Source organism: Cuculus canorus, chromosome 2 (genome assembly GCF_017976375.1).
Source record: "Cuculus canorus isolate bCucCan1 chromosome 2, bCucCan1.pri, whole genome shotgun sequence".
In the NCBI taxonomy this organism is placed as follows: Eukaryota; Metazoa; Chordata; class Aves; order Cuculiformes; family Cuculidae; genus Cuculus; species Cuculus canorus.
Window position 1 is genome coordinate 54987688 of NC_071402.1, and position 21019 is coordinate 55008706.

A 21019-nucleotide genomic window follows, 5' to 3' on the forward strand; every position below is an offset into this window, starting at 1 on the left:
GGACTAGATAAGAAGAACTGAAACAGGAGACACTTAAAAGCAGCTAATTTGGAAAGTGGAACATTATCTGCTTCTTATTGGCTCTTTTTCATGTGACTTATGCATAGAATCATTGTAGCTCTAGTTTAGTGAAGATTATGGTAATATGGAATTGATTCCTTCTGAGTAAATAAATTTTTTTAGAGGATTTGTTTTGAACAGTTGTATAGTTAAATAGCAGCGCTTACAGTTTTCAGTTCAGAATTTCTATTATTTTTATGGAAACTCAGTCTTTCCTAAGTTGAAGAAGCCAGTTTTGCAGTTGTAAGTAACACATATTTAAGTTGGTCTTGGATCATGGTCTTTAAAAGCCATTGCCAAATCTTTAAATCAGTCATAAGACAATCTTCTGCAATGCCTAATTGAAAATCAACACTAGTTGATTTGATGAGCCGTGGAAGATTAGTAGACAGTGTTCAGAATTTGAATTTCATGTGATTCAGAGGTGTTTGACTAACAATAGTCAGACATGATAATTTTTTTGTTATCACCTTGAGGCTAGAAATAAGTCAGCAAGTAAGCAGACTGATATTAACTTTTGAGCATGTCTGTGTGCTATAAATTTTCCCTTTGATGGTTTGAGCAGGGATATGCTCAGATGTTATACTGGTAGAAACCAGTATAACAGATCATGTTTAGTTTCTGATTATTAGTCTGATTCATAATCTGGGATTGTTAGTTTTATAAAATCAGATATTAGCTGGTATATGTTCAGTTGACTCTTTCCAGGTGAGGTAGAGAGCACTTAAGTATTACAGCTCATTCTGAAATGCAGATTTGAATGACATTTTAAATAATACAAAAATATTACTGCAGGCTGTTTTGTAATAGTGGGTAACTTTGAAAGCCACAGGCTATGTGTGGCTGCAAATCGAGAAGGTGGAATTTAAAGGTAAAAATAGCTCAACATTAAATCCATTCCCTGCTCTCAAGGCCTGTTGCCAGAATTGGCCTAGGATATCTTCTAGGGTAGGTAGAGTTCGAAGTCCTCAGATGTGGTCTTGCTGCATTATTTGTGTGTCTTGATTATGTCAAATTTTATGCCTGTTTTCGCAAATTTGCTGGTATTTTGAATAGTGATGTTCAGCTTTCTAAGTTAGGTTAAAAGGAGGTGATTGGGATGTCAGTTTTGATAGAGTCATAGAATGGTTCAGGTTGGAAGGGACCTTAAAGATCATCCAGTTCCAACCCTCCTGCCATGAGCAGGGACACTTTCTGCTAGATCAGTCTGCTCAAGGCCACATCCAACCTGGCCTTGAACACTTTCAGGGAGAAGGGGGCATCCACAACTTCCATGGGCAGCCTATTTCAGTTGCCACCTTCACCACCCTCATCATGAAGAATTTCTTCATAATGTCTAATCTAAACCTTCCAGTTTAAAGCAATTCCCCCTTGTCCTATCACCCCTTGCCCTTGTAAAAAAATCCCTCCTCAGCCTTCTCAAAGCCCTGTCGGGTACTGGAAGGCTGCTCTGAGGTCTGCTCTGAGCCTTCTCTAGACTGAGCAACCCCAACTCTCTCATCCTGTCCTCATAGCAGAGGTGCTCCAGCCCTCTGATTATCTTTGTAGCCCTCCTCTGGACCCGTTCTAGCAGTTCCTTATCCTTCTTATGTTGGGGATTGCAGAACTGGACACAGTATTCGAGGTAGGGTCTCACAAGAGCTGAGTAGATAGGGAGAATCCACTCCCTTCCCCTGCTGGCCATGCTTCTTTTGATGCATCTCAGGATATGGTTGGCCTTCTGGCTTATGTTGAGCTTCTCATCAATCACCACCTCCAAGTCCTTCTTCACAGGGCTGCTCTCAGTCACATTGTCTCCCATCTTGTATTGAAACCGCAGATTGCTCTGACCCAGGTGTAAGATTTTTCACTTGGCCTTGTTGAACTTCATGAGGTTTACACAGGCCCACTTCTTCAGCTTGTCCAGGTCCCTCTTGATGGCATCCCGTCCTTCTGGTGTGACATCTGCACCACTCGGCTTTGTGTCATCTGCAAACTGGCTGAGGGTGTGCTCGATCTTGCTCTCTGTATCATTGATGAAGATATTAAACAGCCCTGGTCTCAGTAGAGACCCCTGAGGGACACCACTTGTCACACATCTCCATCTGGACATCGAGCCATTGACCACTACTCTCTGAATGCGACCATCCAACCAGTGCCTTATCCACTGAACAGTCCAGTTTGGAGAGCAAGATGCTGTGGGGGACTGTCAAAGGCTTTACAGAAATCTAGATAGGCTACATCCATTGCTTTCTGATATCTTCATTCAAGTACATTTTTGAAACTAAACCATGGGAGTGCAGAACAGAAAGACTGGTTGTAAGTGATTACTAAGACAGTTGTGGCTTTTTGATACTTTAAAATTATTCAGTTCAACTTAAATTTTTTTTTGTTTACTCATATATATATATATATATATACACACACGTACTTCTATCCATTGTTTCCTAGCTCAAGTGTAATATTTGTAAGTATTTAATTTATTTTAACACAGGTATTAATGAAAATCAATCAACAAAAAATGATTGATGGGAATCTGTTGAGGAAGAGAAAGGAGGATATATTTTACTGCGTGTTGCTTATGAGATAATTCTATGTTAATACATACGTCTCTCCCACGGTGTTAGACTGCATTTAAAACTAACTAATAAAGAGGAATTGTATTGTTCTGTAAAGTCAGTCATATTATAGGTGTTAGATTATATTTTGGCATTTATTTATTTATATTATCTAGTTTGCCATTTGTTTTAAGATTCAATAATGGAAGATTTTCCTTTGGTGATAGAGGGATGCAGCATTGAAGATTTGGAAGTTTTGTCCTTTACCTGCTATTTGTAGGACTTCATTTTACTTAATATTGCGTCTTCACTAAACAGATAAACACTATCCAAACCTCACCATCTTGTACTTCTAGCATAGTCATTGCTATAAAAGCTTCACCCTTACATTGTAATTAGTGTAAAGTGCCTACTCATTCTGCTTGTTGATAACCTAAGCAAGTGTTGTAGACCACTCTAATACACCATAATGTAAAAAGTACTATATTATACATGAACACTGTACCGTTTTTCAAGGCTAGCTTGAAAAATAGATACTTATGATAAACAGGAGTAGCTGTTTGATGCATCAGTTAGTAGGTCTGAATATTTAGTGTACTGACTGTCCATTATGGTATTATAAATTGTTCCTGTTTTGGTGTGACTGTGGTTTGTGGATATATTTTACTTTCTGACCAACTTTGTCCTTGGGAGATGTTTGTTAACTAGATTTTTGTGACCATCAGTTGTTAAAGGGTTATTACACGCTCAGTTTACAAGCCATAAATTCAAGTTGAAAAGTCTGTTGGAGAGAACTTGCTGTGTGTAAAGTGGAAAAAAATCACTGACTAATTAGATAAGTATTATGTTTTCCAGTTTGAAAGTTCTCATATTACAGGGCTTTTATTGTCAGATGACCTAGATAAGTGTGTATAAGCTCATTTCTTAAAAAAACTCAAAAAACCCAGCAAAATGACTCTACTAAGATAATTTCTAATTTGGTATTGTTGAAAACAAAAAATGCAGCAGCACAAGTTAGAACTTTAGTAACTCTATTTTTCTTAAGGCAGTAAGACTTTATCTGGTGCATAGTGATCTTGGCCTCTTTAGCTTCTCTTGCCTTTTAGTGTTTTCTGAATTGTACACAGTTATTTCATTGCACTGTAAATTAATTGGCAATGCAGGTCACAGAATCACAAAATAGTCTGCATAGGAAGGGAACTCTGGCGATCATCTAGTCCATATTCCCTGTTAAAGCAGGTTCACATAGAGCAGGTTAAATGGAAATGCACCCAGGCAGGTTTTTAATGTCTCTCAAGAGGGAGATTCCACAACGTCCTCCCTGGGCAGCCTGTTCCAGTGCGCTGTCACCCTCACAGTATAGTAGTTTTTCCTCATGTTGAACTGGAACTCCCTGTGTTCCTGTTTGTGCTTATTGCCCATTGTCCTGTCTCTGGGCAAAGTGTCTGGCCTCGTCCTCTTGATGCCTGCCCTTTAGATATTTATAAGCATTGATAAGATCCCCTCTAAGTCATCTCCTCTCCAGGCTAAACAGACCCAGGTCTTTCAGCCTTTCCTCATAAAAGAGATGCTTCAGTCCCAATCATCTTTGTGGCCCTCAGCTGTTCTCTCTTCAGTCGCTCCTTGTCTTTCTTGACCTGGGGAGCCCAGAACTGAACACAGTTGTCATATTTCATTTTATGTTTTGAAAGTATTTAGAAATACACGATTATGTAAATTAAAATAAATTATTTCATTTTATTTCTGTGTGGACAAGGTCATAAAAATTAATGTATTTTACTAAATGTCTTGGTGTAGGACGTCAGGTGTTTGGTTTTTAATAATGGGAATAAGGAAGAAAAAAAAAAATAGTTTCCCTGAATTTTAAAAAGATAATCACATCAGATTTTTTCCTTCCTGTGTTACTCAAAATCTAGTCTCACTTGGAGTAGTTCTTAGTTTGACGCTCCCGTGCTTAAATAGGTCTGACCTCAGTAGTATGCAAAGCCTTAGAGGAAAGAATAAAGTCATGGGGGTAAATGGAACGTGGAATAAAATGCAGCATTAGTGTCCCAGGTAGAATGCACCACTCCGATCTGAGACCTCCTTCTCTCTCACTGTGTCTCTTCTTTTTTTCCATCTCTTCTGTGTCCATCCTGCAAACAAAGTCTGATCTTACCACTGTATGTTCTGGATGTTATTACATTATATAATTGAATCATGGAATGGTTTGGATTGGAAAGGATCTTTAAAGATCACCTAGTTCAACTCTCCTCCTGTGGGCAAAGATTTTTTTGACTGGATCAGGTTGCTCAAAGGCCTATCCAACCCAACCTTGAATGCTTCCAGGAATGGGGCATCTGCAGCTTCTCTGGGCATCCTGTTCCAGTGCCTCACCACCCACAACATAAAAATTTTCTGCCTGATGTCCATTCTAAACCTACTCTCTTTCAGTTTAACTCCACTGCCAATTGTCCTGTCACTGCAGGCCATGGTAAAGTCTTTCTCAGCCTTACTTACAAAGCCTCCTTTATGTATTGAAAGACTGCAACAAGGTCTCCCTGTAGGCTTCTCTTCCCCAGCCTGAAAACTCCAGCCCTGTCGACTGGTCTTCATAAGAGAAGTGCTCCAGCCCTCTGACCATTTTCATGGCCCTCCTCTGGACCCCACTCTAACTGTTCCATGTCTGTCTTCTACTGGGGTCCCAGAGCTGGACACAGTACTCCAGTGGAGGTCTCTTGTGAGAGCTGGGTAAAGGGGAGCAATCGCCTCCTTCAGCCTGCTGGCTGTGATTCTACTTATCTACCAAGTAGATGACATCCATAGCTCTTCCCTTGTCTGCTGATGCAGTCACTTCATTGTAGAAGACCAGTAGATTAGTCAGGCGCTATTTGCCCATGGTGAAGCCTCGTTGTCTGTTTCTGATTATCTCCCTGACTTCCATGAGGATCTGTTCCATGATCTGAACATTGATTATCTGATACAAAGGTGTATCTGTAAAACTAAATAATTAAGTGGCAGGTAAAAGAGCTTAGTGGAAAAAATGAAGGTAGAGAAAGGACAAACTGTGAAATAAACTGGGCTTTTCATAAAATAAATGGCAGCTGTTGGGCTACTGGAAGACTAATAAGGATGTTTATAAAGGATGGACCAGTGCTGTGTTTGAACTTGGTTTAATATCTTCATTAACGACCTTGGTATGGGTGGAACTGTACTGGTAGAGCTCATTGATAATGCAAAATTAGGAAATGTGATGGGCATACAGAAAAATCAATGCATTTGTTGTGTGCTAGTAATAGAATTACTGTTTACTCATTTTAGTAATGGAAGTAATGAAGTGATTTTAGAATGGAAGTAATGAAGGAGTAAAACTAGAGACAAGTACTTAAACACAGGTTTATTGTGAGTGTGATGAGTTATGAAACTGGGCAAATATGAGACTAGTTTACTAGTGAGGGAAGTATTGATGTCAAGGTTTATGGCATTGATGAAGCTTTCTCTGAATGCATCCTTGGCGACATCTAGTTAGAGAAAATGAACCCAAATGGGAATACTGCAAAGAAAAAGTTATTAACATATGTGAAGTAGAATACGTTGGCTTGTTTATCTTGGCAAAATGAAGACTGAAAGGACATCTGATTGCTGTCTATAAATGTATTGGAAGCAAGTAAGCACTGGGGAAAACAAAAGCTATGTAGGCTAAAGGCTGGGATTGGTACAAAAGTGGCTATGAATGTATTTAGATTATTAGAAACTAGTTGAATTTCGGATCTGAATCATGTCAATCTGAACCACCTTCTAAAAATTATGTAGGCAAAAATAATTTTAAATTCATCAACGTAAAAAAAATAGTTTGTTTCATGTGGACTTGACAAGGATTCTTCTAGGTCATGAGCTTACAATGTTCCTGAAAGTTTGGTAGGACAGTAGTACCTCATTATGTACTTCAGCTAGCAGCTAGTACCTCATGTTACATTCTAAGGCATCAGAATGGCTTGACTGAGATGTGTTCAGCGTTTGTTTCTTTATAAGAAGGGGTATTCATAAATTTAAAAATCATGTGCATAGGAATGACTGCTCCATAGGTGAAGTAAACTTAGTAATTGTAATTCATAGGAGTATAATGTTGCCTTAACATGTCTGAAGTGTGATTTTAATATGGCTGCCAAGTCTAGTAGACCCGATGAAAATAAAAATTGTTTTTTTCAGTTTGGATGTCTGCTAGACTTGATCCATTTTACAGCTCAAGTTAGAACTGTAGGTGCTTCTACAGAAATGAGCGAACTGGTCCTGGGGAGCGTGGCTGCATTAGATCCACTCAGTATTGTGATGTGAAGGCAGTGAGGGAATGGAGTTTGTGATCCTGTCTTGAGTGACAGTGTTGTGACTGAATGCAACTTTTATGTAAAATAGGTATTTGTTTTCTTGTGTGACTGCAGGATATGCAGTACTTGGCTTTCGGAGATCTGGGAGATGGAGGCCTGTAGTCTGTGCTTCCAGAGAATAAAAGGTTATCCTGAAACTGAAGCGAGCTGTTCTTGTCTTTGGGAGGTAGTCCAGTGTTAGCTAGACCTATCCTGTAGGAAGTTTAATGTCTAATATGTAAGCCTGTTTAGATTGGGCTCTCTGTAAATGTGCTGAGGTTGGACACCATGTTGCAGTCAAAGACCTGAAACTATTTAACTTTTTTTTTAAAAAGAACACTATGGGCTTTTATCACAGTGGGAGAAGTGTGAAATTTGATTTATTTTTGAAGTTACTTTGCTATACTGTTAGGATGCTAGTTGAAAGGAAACCAATCATAAGAGCTCTGGTGTTCTTTTAGTGTTAGTGTCTGGCCTCTGGTACCCAGTTCTTGGAGCACACTGGGAAAAGTTCTAGGTAACAGCTTTTGGTGAGGTCTTCTGTGGAAAGACTGATTTTCTATGTGCCACTACAGCTGCTATCTGAGATGATTACAAGTATTCTGATTACTTCTATAGAGTCTGAAGAGTATCTTGTATGTTGCAATTCAGATCAGAAAGGTGTATCAAATTGGAAATTTCATATTTGAGGATGCATACATATTTTAAGCTGCTGAATATTTGAATATTTTAAACAGCAGCTCTGGGCTTTTCAGCATCAGTGAAACCTTTTGTAAGCTGTAGCAGGTTAACGCAAAGCAAGTTTAAAAGGAAAAAGAAAGAGAAGATTTACTTGTTTATTTGGTTCTGTTGTTCAAATCTGCTACTATTCTTTGAAATCTAAGAGCCATTTCTTTAGGTGTGTGTAATTATCACATTCCTTGATTATTCTAACTTATGCAAGTACAGAGAATAGTTGCTCCAGCAGGAAGGCTTTATAACTGCAGTCACTGAACTGAATTGTAAATATTGCATTTGTACCAAAAGATTGCTTGTACATATTACTTAGCTGTTTCAGAATTTTGGGCATAATTTGGAAGAGGTTGCCCAGAGAGGTGGTAGATTCCCCATCCATGGAAACATTCAAGGCCAGATTGAATGGGACTCTGAGCAACCTGATTTAGTGGAAGATGTCCCTGCCTACTGCGGGGTGGTGGAACTAGATGACCCTTAAAGGTCCCGCCAACTCGAATCATTCGGTGATACAGTGATAATTTCCTCGTTTAAATGTTCATCTTTAGCGCTGGTAAAATATTTCTACTGTTCTTGTTATTTCAAGTTATTTCACTTTCAAGTAAGAAATTCACAATAATGGGGATGTTAACTTTAAGTAACAGACATGCCTTTGATGTTAGTAATGTGGGAATTCTTTAGTAATGACACTTTTTTAATAGGAAAAATATCAATAATAGACATATGACTGAATTGGACGCAGACTGCTAGATTTTAAAGCTCAAGCTAAATACAAGCATTAATACCTTCAAAGTTATTTCATGTTATACTGTCTTATTAATGTTTTTTGTTGTTGAAGCAAAGAAACCTTTGCCCGTATTTAACATTAAATGCAGGACAATCTCCTTTTTAGTCTGTATTTTTTTTTAAGTAGATAATATTTTCTTTGCTAGAATTCATGGTAATGAATTGTACTTTACCCTTAAGATAGATGCTTCATGCATTTTTACTGTGTTTTCTGGTCGCTAACAACATGTCAGTAACAAGCTGGGGTGAATATGAAATTTTGATCCAGAAAGAAAACATAAGAAAACTAATTGATTGTTTTTCTCTGCTTTAAAATGCCACTGTATTGTATTGCTGTCTTGTCTCTGTCAGAACGGCAGGCAAAAAGCTTCAATTCCCATTTCTCTCACACCAGCCCTTAGTAAGGCATGCTTGCTAGCATCTGCACTAGCGTGTCTAGTAAGCTCTATAGCCATATATAGGCTGTGCTTGCCCCTTTGACAGACGAAGATGAGCTCTTTAGGACTAAAAAATGGGCATTGTGTCAGCATTTTATAGAAGGAGAAGTCTTGACAGATACTTCATCAGCATGGATGCTGACAGCATGTCGTTGTGGGGAGCTCAGATAAAATCTGATGTTACTCATGATAAACAACTCTAGCCTAGAATCAGCCTTCAGGAAATGTGGACATTGGGGTGTGTCAGCTTTCTTATAAAGCTTTTTTTTATATTCTGACATTTACATGCAGGTTGATGATAAAACTAATAACTATTTCTCAAGTGCTAGGGTAAAATAAGACGTGAAAGATTCTGTATTATTGCTCTAATACATGGATGTATACCTGAGAGCCATGCTTATTTGTAGGTATTATTAATCCTGCACCTTCATCCACTGGTTATTCCTGATCATTCAGCTCTATAATGTTGAAGTATTAATCCATGAAACCTAAGCTGTTATGCTTCATAGACTGTGAATAATTTTAATATAGGTAATTTGTCAGAGTGGGAATTTTTCTTCCAGTTGAAGACTGTATTTGAATGTTCATGGTTTTGATATCTCAAGAGGAAGGAATTACATTCATTGGCGATGCGTGTGATGGATTCTCTTCCTATTGCTTTCACTGAAGTCTGAATATTTCTTAAAACTAAGTTATGGAAATACGCAGCATTTTTCTCACTTTCTTTTGTGTCAGCTGTGTCACCTGTGCCTTTTTCAGAAAGGACTATAAATTCTGTTTGGAGTAATTAAATGCTTTGTGTATATTTTAAGATTAGTTCTCTTATCCGACAGTCAAGGTAGTTTTGACTCACTGTGTAATGCTGGTAATTTATTTTTAGGCGTCTTTCCATCGTACCCTTGGTGCAATGATCCGATCAGGGTATACTTAAGTAAACTAGACATACCCAAGTCCATGGGCCCTTATGGGATACACCCACGAGTGGTGTGGGAGCTGGCAGATGCAGAAACAGGTTGGCAGAAACTTCTTGGAGTTCATCAATGAGAAGTGCAAAGTCCTGCACCTGGGGAGGAACAACCCGTCATGCACCAGTACAGGCTGGAGTCTGATCCAGTTGGAGAGTGGCTTTGCAGAAAAGGCCCTAAGGATCATAGTGAACACCAGGCTGACCGTGGGCCAGCAATGTGACCTGGCAGCTGAGGCGGCCAATGATGCCCTGGGCTGCATTAGGAGGAATGCTGCCAGCAGGAAGAGGGAGGTGATCCTTCCCCTCTGCTCAGCACTGGTGAGGCCATAGCTGGGTGCTGGGTCTGCTAGGCTCCCCACTATGGGACAGACATCGACATACTATAAAGGGTCCAGTGAAGGATCACAAAGGTGATGAAGGGACTGGAACATCTCTTCTGTGAGGAGAGGCTGAGAGAGCTGGGACTACTCAGCCTGGAGAAGAGAAGGCTCAGGGAGTTCTTACAAATGTGTACCTGAAGGAAGGGTGCACAAAGGACGGAGCCAGGCTCTTTTCTGTGGTGTCCAGTGACAGGGCCAGAGGCAATGGGCACAACCTGAAACACAGAGGGTTCCCTTTGAATATCAGGAAACACTTGTGATTGATTGATTGATTGATTTAAACTGTAAGGGTGACTTGTTCCCTATGGAGGTTATGGAGTCTTCGTCCTTGGAGGTATTAAAAATCCATTTGGACATGATCCTAGGTAATTGACATGGGTGCCCTTGCTTGAGCAGCCAGTTTAGCCCAGATGACCTCCAGAGGTCTCTTCCAACTTCAACCACTCTGTGGTTGCCGTGTCAAATGGTAGGAAAGAAAAACAATTAACTTGTGGCCTAGATTACATGGATCTATGTTAGGTTAACTTATTCTTCCATTGTTCTGGCAGAATGAGTTATTGGAGATCTTAGTCTCTTCCTATCAAGTCTATCATAAAATTTAGTTAACTTGCTCTTAAAATTTGTCTTGCTGGCTTTATAATTATTATTGCTAGTTTTTATCCTGCTTTCTCATTCATTAGGGCTCAAATTGTCAAATATAGTAAATTATTTTCCTTAATGATTTTTCTTTGCCTGCCCAACCTGACTTTATTGCATGCTGAAAGAAAACTACCCTGTCTGAGTTTGTTTTCGTAAGGATGCCTTGAAATGTTCTGTATATTTCAAGTATTCTTCAAATTTCGAAGGTGATAAAACAGTTGTGAATAAACAGCATCCCACTTAAAGCATACAATCCCAATAGTTTTTGAAGTTAACACTGTAATTTATGCATTTTAAGGACTTTGGATTTCCCTGTGTAGTTTTGAATGTGCTTATATTGGTTTCAGATGTAGCTGGACCTGTAGCTGACACTTTACTGTGCCAGTTTACAGCTTAAATAAATTTCAGTTCTGTGCTTTAAGTAGTGTGCTTTCTGGCAGTAAGCTTAGGTATTGCCTTTTATATCAACTACAGTTCAATGCTTTAAATCAATGAGGGCAATATACCTAACACTTAAGCTGTTTCATATAAAATGCTGTTGAATTTGTTTAATAATGCATGTGCATTTTTGTACAACTCTACAAGTTATGTGCCTTCTAATTATCAAAGATTTTATGTAACTTCATAAAATTATAATTTCTCATGCAATTTTAGGTAGAGGTGATGTTCTGTGAAAGGCTCTGCGTGTACATTATGACAGCAGTACTAATTTTAAATTGAGCTTTTTGATAACTGGATCTGTATCCTTATCAGACGTTCTTTATGTTCACTCTGTACTACCTATATTAGAGATACTGACAGTGAGCTCCCACCTTTCCCAAAGGGACCACAGGATGAGGAAGTTTGTCTAAGCTCTTCCTTCCCACTCAGGAAAGGCATATTCATGTCATTTCTTTTCCATTATGTTTGATCATCCAGGGTGGTAGAAGGATGCCTTTTCGAGCTGAGAAAACTGAAAGAGACCTGAATTTGAAGAGAAAATGATAACCATTGGTCAAAACGATCTCTGTACAGGTCCTACCTGTACAGTAACGCATAGTATTTCTGTTTTACTGCAGTATAACTGGCAAGCTTGTGGCAAGCTGGGAAACTTGGCACTGTTTCAGCAGTGGAAACTGGCTCTGCAGAATCTGTGTCATTTCTTCCTGCCCGCTGTTTGCTGTAGTCTGAGATGTGTAGTTGCCAGAGGCAACCCTGGCATTAATGTTGCTGTGGCTGCACTGTAGGATTGCTGGAATAGAAATTCGGTACATAATGTTTTTGGAGATCTCTAGTATTTCTGAGTGTGATTAGGCAGGTATCTGTCATTCCTTTCTAAAGCCCTTGTAAGCCAAGAAGACAGCAAAAATCTCGGCATGGATTGTCACTGTTCCATTCAAAATTGTTGCAATAACCTGGCACTCCAATGAATTTTATTCTAGGAAAATGCTGTAATTGGTGTCTTGAATTTACACTGCTAAGTGGGTTGCTGAACTCCTTGTCCCCATTAAAGTAGCTCTGACTCCCAGAGGTTGTTAGGTTGAGATCACAAGTGTATAAAGCAGTCCTCTCTTGTCATTTTACATCATAGTTACATAAGTATAGCTTCAGAATTTTATTAGTAAAATTACCACAGCTTCTGAAAACCCTAGTTGCAGATTCAGAAGTCCATTGTCTTAAGTTGTACAAATGTAAGATAGTCTTAAACAGTTTACAATGGAAGTATTGGGTGAACAACACTAGATGAGTACTCGTGAAGCATTTTGTGTGGTGGATACAGTTAGACATGAGCTATGGGAGGTTTAAGTGCTCAATTAAAAAGCAACTTTGACCTAGGTGTCATACAAGCAGTGAATGGGATGCTCTTTCTGAGAGTATAATACTGTTGTAGTGTATCTGTATATTTTCTGAGGTGAAGTTGTCATGCATTTGTCCATTTTGATGCATGTGCAGAAAGTCTGTATCCACCTTTGCCTGTTATTTTCCTTGGTTGGATGCAGTCTGTGTGATATGGCCTAAAATGTTGCTCCTTCCTAGTTCTTCCTCCTCCCTCCAGCTCATGTTTTTCTCAAGGAACAGTCTTTAATTTAGACTTCTACACTCAGGCTGTTAGTGCCAGCTTGTGTGTTTCCCCACTCCCTCAAGGGTAGTGGTATTTTTATTTGTGTAAACGGATACTCCAGAATCCTCTTCTGCTGTTGCATGGTTTCCTTTTGAAGGATGTGTTGTGCTAATTTAGATTATGTGGCTGCTCTGAATGGTAATAGATTTTTTTTTTCTGATTTACTATCCTTGTGTCTGCTGCTGCCTGTCCATGGTTAGATCAGTGCTGTCTGCCAGCATGCCACTAACTACCGAAACAGGTTGGTTCTGCAGGAACAGTGAAATTTAGTCATCTTCCTTTTGTGCACCAGTTTGTTACCACCTATTTGGTAAGTCTGTTGGTTGCGAGTCTTGAGAGGATTTATACAGCTTTTTTTCTTTAAAGCTTCTAGAAAGCAGGTGAAAGGTAAAGCTGCCAAAAGGTTGCTGTAGACTTCAAAAAAGATTTCGGTCCATTCTGAAAGAAATGTCTGATACTAAAAAATTTCCCTGAGTTAAAGGCTTTTTTTGTGAGAAGTACCCAGGCAGTGCAAAGGAGGTCACTGCATTCATGTACCTGGGGAACAAAAGCAGATGATTTTTTTTTTTAAATTATCTGTGGTGTAAAAACTGACAGTAAATATCAGAATAATTTCAAGAGTGTTTTGAATCTCACTCATTATTATGTACTTTGAGAAGGCAGACACAAAGGGACCTTTCATGTCTCAAAAGAAAAAAAAGTTAGTTTATCATCAGTTCGTAAATTCACTGCTTCTTTGTCTTGAAATAAGATATTTTTGAATAGTATAGCTCCGTTTCTTGGTGACTGTGCCTTTAAAAATGAGCCTCTCAACTGAGCATTTTTTAACTTTGAGCAGAATTGCCTCAGTAGTAGCAGTTGAGCAAACTGAGAAGCAGAACCCCTCAGGTTGTCCAGTGTTTCAGTTAAAAAAAACCCCACACAACCAAACAATCCACACCCTTGAAAGCTAGATTCAAGATGCTGTATGCCACTGGGCACTGCGAAGGCAATGCCCTGGTGTCTGTTAGTAAAACTCCTAGAATAACTTACTCCAAAATGTTTGTGTAGCTCAAAAAATAAATGTTTGATCTTTTCTAAGTGTATCACCTGTCTCAGATTTAGAGGAGTATTCAGCTGCCTGATTTTTAGTTCAGCTTGCGGTGTGGGTGATGGGAGTTATTTTTGGATCACACTCTAAGTAAATGCAACTAGATCCTGCAAGAGCCACCAAGAGGCAAGTGGCAGGAAACTTTGAAGTAGTTTTGTAAATTTTCATCTTGGCGGCTGTGTTAAATATGCTTGGATTGAGATGGTGACTATCTCTTCCTCCACATAAGGCCAAATTAGAAAGAAAGTTTCAGACAAGTTAATACCAGTTCCTATTTTCTGACAAGAGCGTCATTGAATAGAATCGTGGCTTGTATGTGTCTTCATCTGTTGTGTTCTGTAACAGAACAGTAACTCCTGTTTTATTCCTTTATTGAATTGTATCTCTGTGTTTTTTGTCAATACTCTGTTTAGCACTCCCTGAAAAGCAAGGATTCGGACTGAGAGTTTCGGAAACAAAGACTTGGATCAGATAGTGAGCCCTCTAGTGTAGTAAAGTTTTATAGAGGCCAGTGCCATTTCCTTCAGAGCAATCCAGACACCTTTGTGGAATAAGGTGTCTAGAGATTGACTTCCTTTGCCTCTTGCAATTAGTGGTTTTGTTAAACTATACCGCTTGTTCATATGATGTGTGTTTTTCATCCTATGTAGTCTAAAGTTTGCTTTCTTTGTGTTTTTTTTTTAAAGGAAAAGTATTCATGTTTTCGATACTGATGAAAATTATTTTATAGTATTTTGATATGTAATTTTAAAAAGATGATAAAGAAGATTCTTAAAGTTAATGTACACATTAATGTACACGTGTTCCCATGAAATTAGGTTTTATGAGTTATTCTTTTAGTGCCCGTGCAGTCTTGCTTTCAGATGACACAAGCATAAGGGAGATTTAACACAGCTCAGAACACTGTGAACCTTACTTGCTTTTTGTGCTGTTACTGTGTGGCATCACTTAGAGGTGATCTCTTTCGGAAGGTGTGCTTTTGCAACTTGACATTGAAATTGTGCCTCTTGTCCGATCCAGTCTTACAGGCAATTCCTATCCTGGTGGTTTAAATAAACACAGTTTATTATTAATACACTGCATTAAATAGGTAAATATGGCAACTACAACTTCTTTTTTTTTGATCAGTTAGAGTATATGCATAAAGAGTATCATCTCTCTTGCCTATTTTGAGTTTAAAAGATGAGGTCGAGGTCTGTTTTTATGGTCTATACAGCAGAAGCTCAAATCTCAAGAGTGATGAGTATATTTCAGTGTCACAGGGTTTTCTTCCTTCAAACATTTGAAAGAGCTTCAAAGTACACATTGCTTCTATTCCTAAAGAAAAATACAGCAAAATATACTTTTGCATATGTCCTTTACCTTCTAGGTATTTAATATGTTAAGAAAGATTTGATAAAATTAGCATATATATATATATGAACTTTTTGAGCCAGCAGCTTGAGTCTATCATACTACTTAAGAATTACTTGTTCATTGCTATGGTGTATTTTGTTACAACTAAGGTGACGGAGCATGCTTTGCATGTAATAGTGTATGTGCTTAACAGATGTATGATTTGTCCTGCTTTTAGAAGTTTGTTGCCATCAAGTAAGAGTAATTTGTACTGTATAAACAGATATCTTTTCCAGAGCTACATGTATATTTTAAAGAAATTTTTTTTTTTTTTTTTTTTTGCAGGTCCCTTTACAGATGTAGTAACTACAAATCTTAAACTACGAAATCCATCAGATAGAAAAGTATGCTTCAAAGTGAAGACCACAGCACCTCGTCGATACTGCGTGAGGCCGAACAGTGGAATTATTGACCCAGGATCATCTGTAATTGTTTCAGGTAAGAACAAGAATATGCAGTTTAGGTTTAGGTGTTTTTAGGCCTTTCATGAGGTTCTCTAATGCTTGATCTTTAAGGCTGTTTGAAGTATGTGAGATTTTAAAATTTTTTTTTTTAATAAAACTGTTCTCCTTCATTAGCACAATGTTGACTTGATGTAGAGCAGCAGTGATACATGAAAATCCTCCATACAGAAATACTTGCCATTTGTCACATTTATATCTGCTCCCCTCTGTGAGAGGAGGAAAAGAGAGTTGGAAATAGGCAGTGATGTTAGCAATATCATTGCTGTCTTGAAGTAGGGCATTGCTTGGCTGCTCTAATGTGTTTAGAAGTTTAGCATTTGACAGTTCATTGCATCTGAAAAAAAATCATTCACAATTATAGACTAGTTGTTTTGACCATTGTATTGGTCCCTGACCTGTATTGTTTTGTAATTATTCCATTTATCACAGTAGTATGTATTAAGTGGCAATAATTAAATTGCTTATTAAAAATGATTTTTTTCTGTTATTTCAGGTAGGTGAAGCAGTTTGTAGCCTTTAAATTTGAAAAATCTAGTATTTTTCACTACGTACTCATTCCTTATTTGTTTTTTTTTGTGTTTTCTTTGAGTGAACGGATTAAAAAAAAATCCTTACTTTTTAACAGAGTGTGATCCCTGAAGCCAGACAATTTCTTGTTTTTCCGTGGGACTCCATGTAGTTATGGCTTGCATACCTAATTCTGACAATCCACAGAATTTTGATGGCTGTTTTATAATAGTCTAATCCTATACTGGACTGTAAAATATAAAAAAACCTCAGGTGTTAGTAATTGTGGGATTTGATTTTCTCAAGACAATGGGAAAAGACTAGATATTGGTCTTCTGGTTTGGTAAATGATTTTCATAGATCATTTTCCTGATCAGTTTGAGGTAGGAATCTCCAGAATAAAGGGGATTGTTGAACTAGTGGCTATAAGAGGTTAGAAACTTATTTCTCTGGACCTACCGTATTTCCTAACTTGGAGAGAGCAGAATCCTGTTTTTATAGGCTATGGTCTTACAGGTTGTAGAGAGGAGACCAGTGATGGGTGGCTTTCCTGAGGGGTCAGTATTGGGGTGGACACTTCTTAACATCTTTGTCAGTGACATAAGCAGTGGGAGTGAGGGCAAGTTTACTGATAACACTGAGCTGTGTGGTACAGTCAACATGCTGGAGGGGAGGGATGCTATCCAGAGTCACCTTGACAGGCAGGCCCATGTGAACCTCATGAAGCTCAGCGAGGTCAAGTGCAAAGTCCTGCCACCCAGGTCAAGGCAATCCCCAGCACAAATACAGGCTGAGCGGAGAATGGATTGAGAGCAGCCCTGAAGAGAAGGACTTGAGGTTTGCAGCTCAGAAAGCCAGCCATATCCTGGACTGCATTAAAGATATGACCAACGGGGGGGGTGATTCTCCCCTTCTACTTTGCTCACTTAAGACCCCGCCTGGAGTACGGTGTCCAGCACTGGGGCCCCCAGCATAAGAAGGAGATTGACCTGTTGGAACGAGTCCAGAGGAGGGCCACAAAGATGATCAAAGGGATGGAGTGCTTCTCCTGTGAAGACAGAGAGTTGGGGTTGTTCAGCCAGGAGAAGAGAAGGCTCCAGGGGCACGTTATTGCGGCCTTCCAATACTGGAAGGGAGCTACAGGAAAGCTGGGGAGGGACTCTGTCAAGGAGTGTAGTGACAGGACAAGGGGTAATGGCTTTAAACTAAAAGAGGGGAGATTTAGGTTAGATCTTAGGAAGAAATTCTTCACTTTGAGGGTGGTCAGGCACTGGAACAGGTTGTCCAGACAAGTCATGGATATTGATCCTTGGATATGTTTAAGGCCAGGTTGGATGAGGCTTTGAGCAGCAACCTGATCCAGTGGAAGATGTCTCTGCCCATGGCAGGGGCGTTGGAACTGGATGATCCAGCCCAAACCATTCTATGATTCTGTGATTTCCAAGAGATTGCAGGCAATACAGGTGTGAGTTCCTGGGTCTTGTAAGTCTAAAATGGTGAGGAGTCCTTGGAGAGCTGTAGCAAAGCAAAAGGGAAACATGACCAGTCCTCAAAGCCTTTCAGATTCATATACTTCATATCCTTTGAGAAGTTTAAAGAGAGCTATAGAACTAGCTTCAGGTGATATAGTCAAGTGTTGCAAGGAATAGCTCAGGAAAACTTTGTATTTATGACTGATTAAGACCTTAGTATAATGTTCCTTGTAGGAGAGACACTAGTTTTCTAATCTAATATGACCTGTAGAATGTGACCCTTTAAAACTTCAGTATTGTTTATTGTGGATGTTCCAGCATTTTGTGGATGAAATATCATTTTACTGGGAATTGGTTCAAGATTCAAGTAGTCAAAAGCCTACTTTATTTATATCTCAACTTTGAATTCCAGCCTTTTTGTCTTAACTGTGTCTTTTTTTTTTTTTTTTTTCAAATGAGGAAATACTAAAGCTGCAAACAGTTTCAACTCAGGTTCACCAATAGAGGGAAACAGTATCATACTGCTGAACTCTTCAGTTTGCATAGCAGGGAATATTCAGTCTTCTTTTTTTACTGTGTTACTGGGTTCTCATGTAGTTATTCAGCTACAGTGACCCCAAGATGCTTTCATGTGCAGTTGTTTAGTTACAGTGACTCTACAGTGCTTTTCAGAATTAAGTTCTCTTCCTCAAATTGTCAACTTTATCTTCTTGTTTTTAAGCATATAGTTTCTTTTCGGTCACTTGGTAAGCCAAGTGCGCAGATGATTTTTCTAGTGACCCACTTTATCTCACCAGTCTCTCAACTGAATGTTTTCAGTGCTGACTCATCTTTCATATAATTAAAAATAGATTTTGCTCACATTGTTCTGCAGAGAGAAATAACTATAGCATACCATGGGCTGAAATGAAAATGTGTTCAAAACTAAATGTTGAGGTAGTGTTAGCTGTCTTTGGCCTGTATAATGCATCATGCTGATGCAGAGTCAAGCCAATTTTTAAATTCATTGTCGATTTTCATTTAACAATCATTTTAAGGAGGTCCATGGGCATCACTAGGTAACCTTCTTGATCCATGTTTATACATTTTTTCCAAAAATACTGATTTGGTAAGACCTGGTAATGTTTACCTTAATGTCCTAAATTAACTATTTATTATCATATAATGTATTCCTTTTTGTTAATTTATTAACAACAATTGTTTTGGGTTTTTTTTTCTTTTCAGAGTAGAGCATGTTACTCTTATTTTCTTCACGGCTTGTTACTGTTACTTGTTAATAGTCTTCCTTCTGGTTTTCAGACTGCTTTAAGATTTATTTTGTGGAGGTAAAGCCTTTGTGTGTGGAAAACATAGGCCTGTTAACAAGAGGCTTGCTTTTATAACTGTTTATTGTTATTCTTCTAGAAGTGATCTCTGAATTACTCATGGATTCCAAGAACATGTTGAAAAACTATGGTTTTGTATAGTCATGAGATTTTCCGTGATTCCTTACAACCATGAAGAGCTTGAATAAGCTCTCTGAATTTGTGGTTTGTCTTTGTCTGCTTCTTTTCAATTCCATCAGGTTTTCAGCTATTACCAAGTGGTTAAAATACGTAAAGCTATTTAACTAGTTATCCAAGGATTCTACCAGCATGTGAAGAAGTTCTCTGATGATGGAGAGCTGGCTTTGCCGTGTTTCACATTACTCTATCTATTTCCGTGGTTTTAAGGAAACTCAAGCACTGCGTGCTATTCAGTATTTTGTTGATGGAACAATTCTTAGAGATAAATTGCTGTAGCATCCATATCTGGAAAAACCATTTAGTTTGATTGGTTATGTTTTGTATGACAGTGAAACGAATGATTAAGGAAACCTGGCTTTTAAACCCCTCCAAATGAGATTTGATTGAAAGCATGTCAAATACTGCAATTCCTATATGTGCTTTATTTGTGAAATATATCTGATTCAGATTATTCACTTAGTCTCTGGTTATTCTGTGTGTAATTTAAGGGAAAAAAAAATGCAATAGCCATCCTGTAGCAAACACCTGCAACTTGTTACTGGTATTTAAGGTCTAAAGCTAGTGGCAGTGTAATTAAATTTAAAACTATCTTATTTTTCATACAGTGAATTTGGACAGACCAGGTTAGTAATTTTGATACCATACTTAGTATTTTTTAAATTAGTCCAGTTCAATCCTACCATGAAGAATTTACTCTATGTAAAGGAAGGCTTGTTGAACTATTATACATCCAGTGAAAATGCAGAATTGTGGAAAATATAGTTGAATTCTTGGAAGCTATAACAGTGTCAAAGTCTACAGCCTGAATTGGTTTAGAACATATATGGGGAGTTTTTTCAGAACATACAAGGTGTTTTTCTGGCTAAATCAGTATTTCTGCTTTAACTTTTTCATTGTTGTAAAGTAGGTAAATACAGATACGTGTTTATCAGACTTCTAAATGTAGTTCTTGTGATTTTTTTTTAATATATATTTTTTATCTGAAACTACTTAAACTGCTCTTTTAATTTGTTGTGAAGATACACTGGACTGGAATTCCCATTCTGTGGAAGACAAATGTATGTACGCCGTCAAATAATTTATCTCTACAGCTTACTCAGAGTCCTTATCCTCTGGTAGACCAAGTTGCAAGTGTACCCACGTGTACATATTTTAATATAATTTCTGGTGTCTGTACTACCATCTGGAGTAAGACAACCAGTTGTCTCTGAAAGGAGACAAGGGAGCTGACGTGATAGTTTGTTTCAGGGCCTGGACCAGACAGGCAGTGTGGTTGTAAGCAGACTCTGCTGGTTTTATATCCATCCCTCTGCTTCAGTAGACCCTCAACACTACCATAACAAACCTTATGTATTCAGGTATTTCCACAAACCCCTGTGTTACACCCCTGGAGATGCAACTGTATCCTGTATAAGTTCTCATCTCCTGAGCTGTATTATAGACATCATGTTATTTCAGTCTCTTTGAACTAAAGAAACCACACACAAAATAGTGATGCCAGGGTGACCTGGATAACTGCTATCTGGTGGAAAAAGAAAAAAAAAATTTAGTCTGCTCCAGGAGGACCTTGTATAACTTGGATGGATGAAGGTACTGTGCTTCTG

General features: G+C 38.4%; 1 protein-coding gene across 1 annotated transcript in view; it reads left to right on the top strand.

The window, feature by feature from the left end:
• The window catches only part of VAPA (VAMP associated protein A), a 35593-nt gene that overhangs the window by 6370 nt on the left and 8204 nt on the right, over nt 1–21019 (top strand). Inside the window, exon 2 of the mRNA XM_054058593.1 lies at nt 15753–15905. Coding sequence (XP_053914568.1) covers nt 15753–15905 — 153 coding nt within the window. The remainder of the gene's footprint in view (nt 1–15752; nt 15906–21019) is intronic.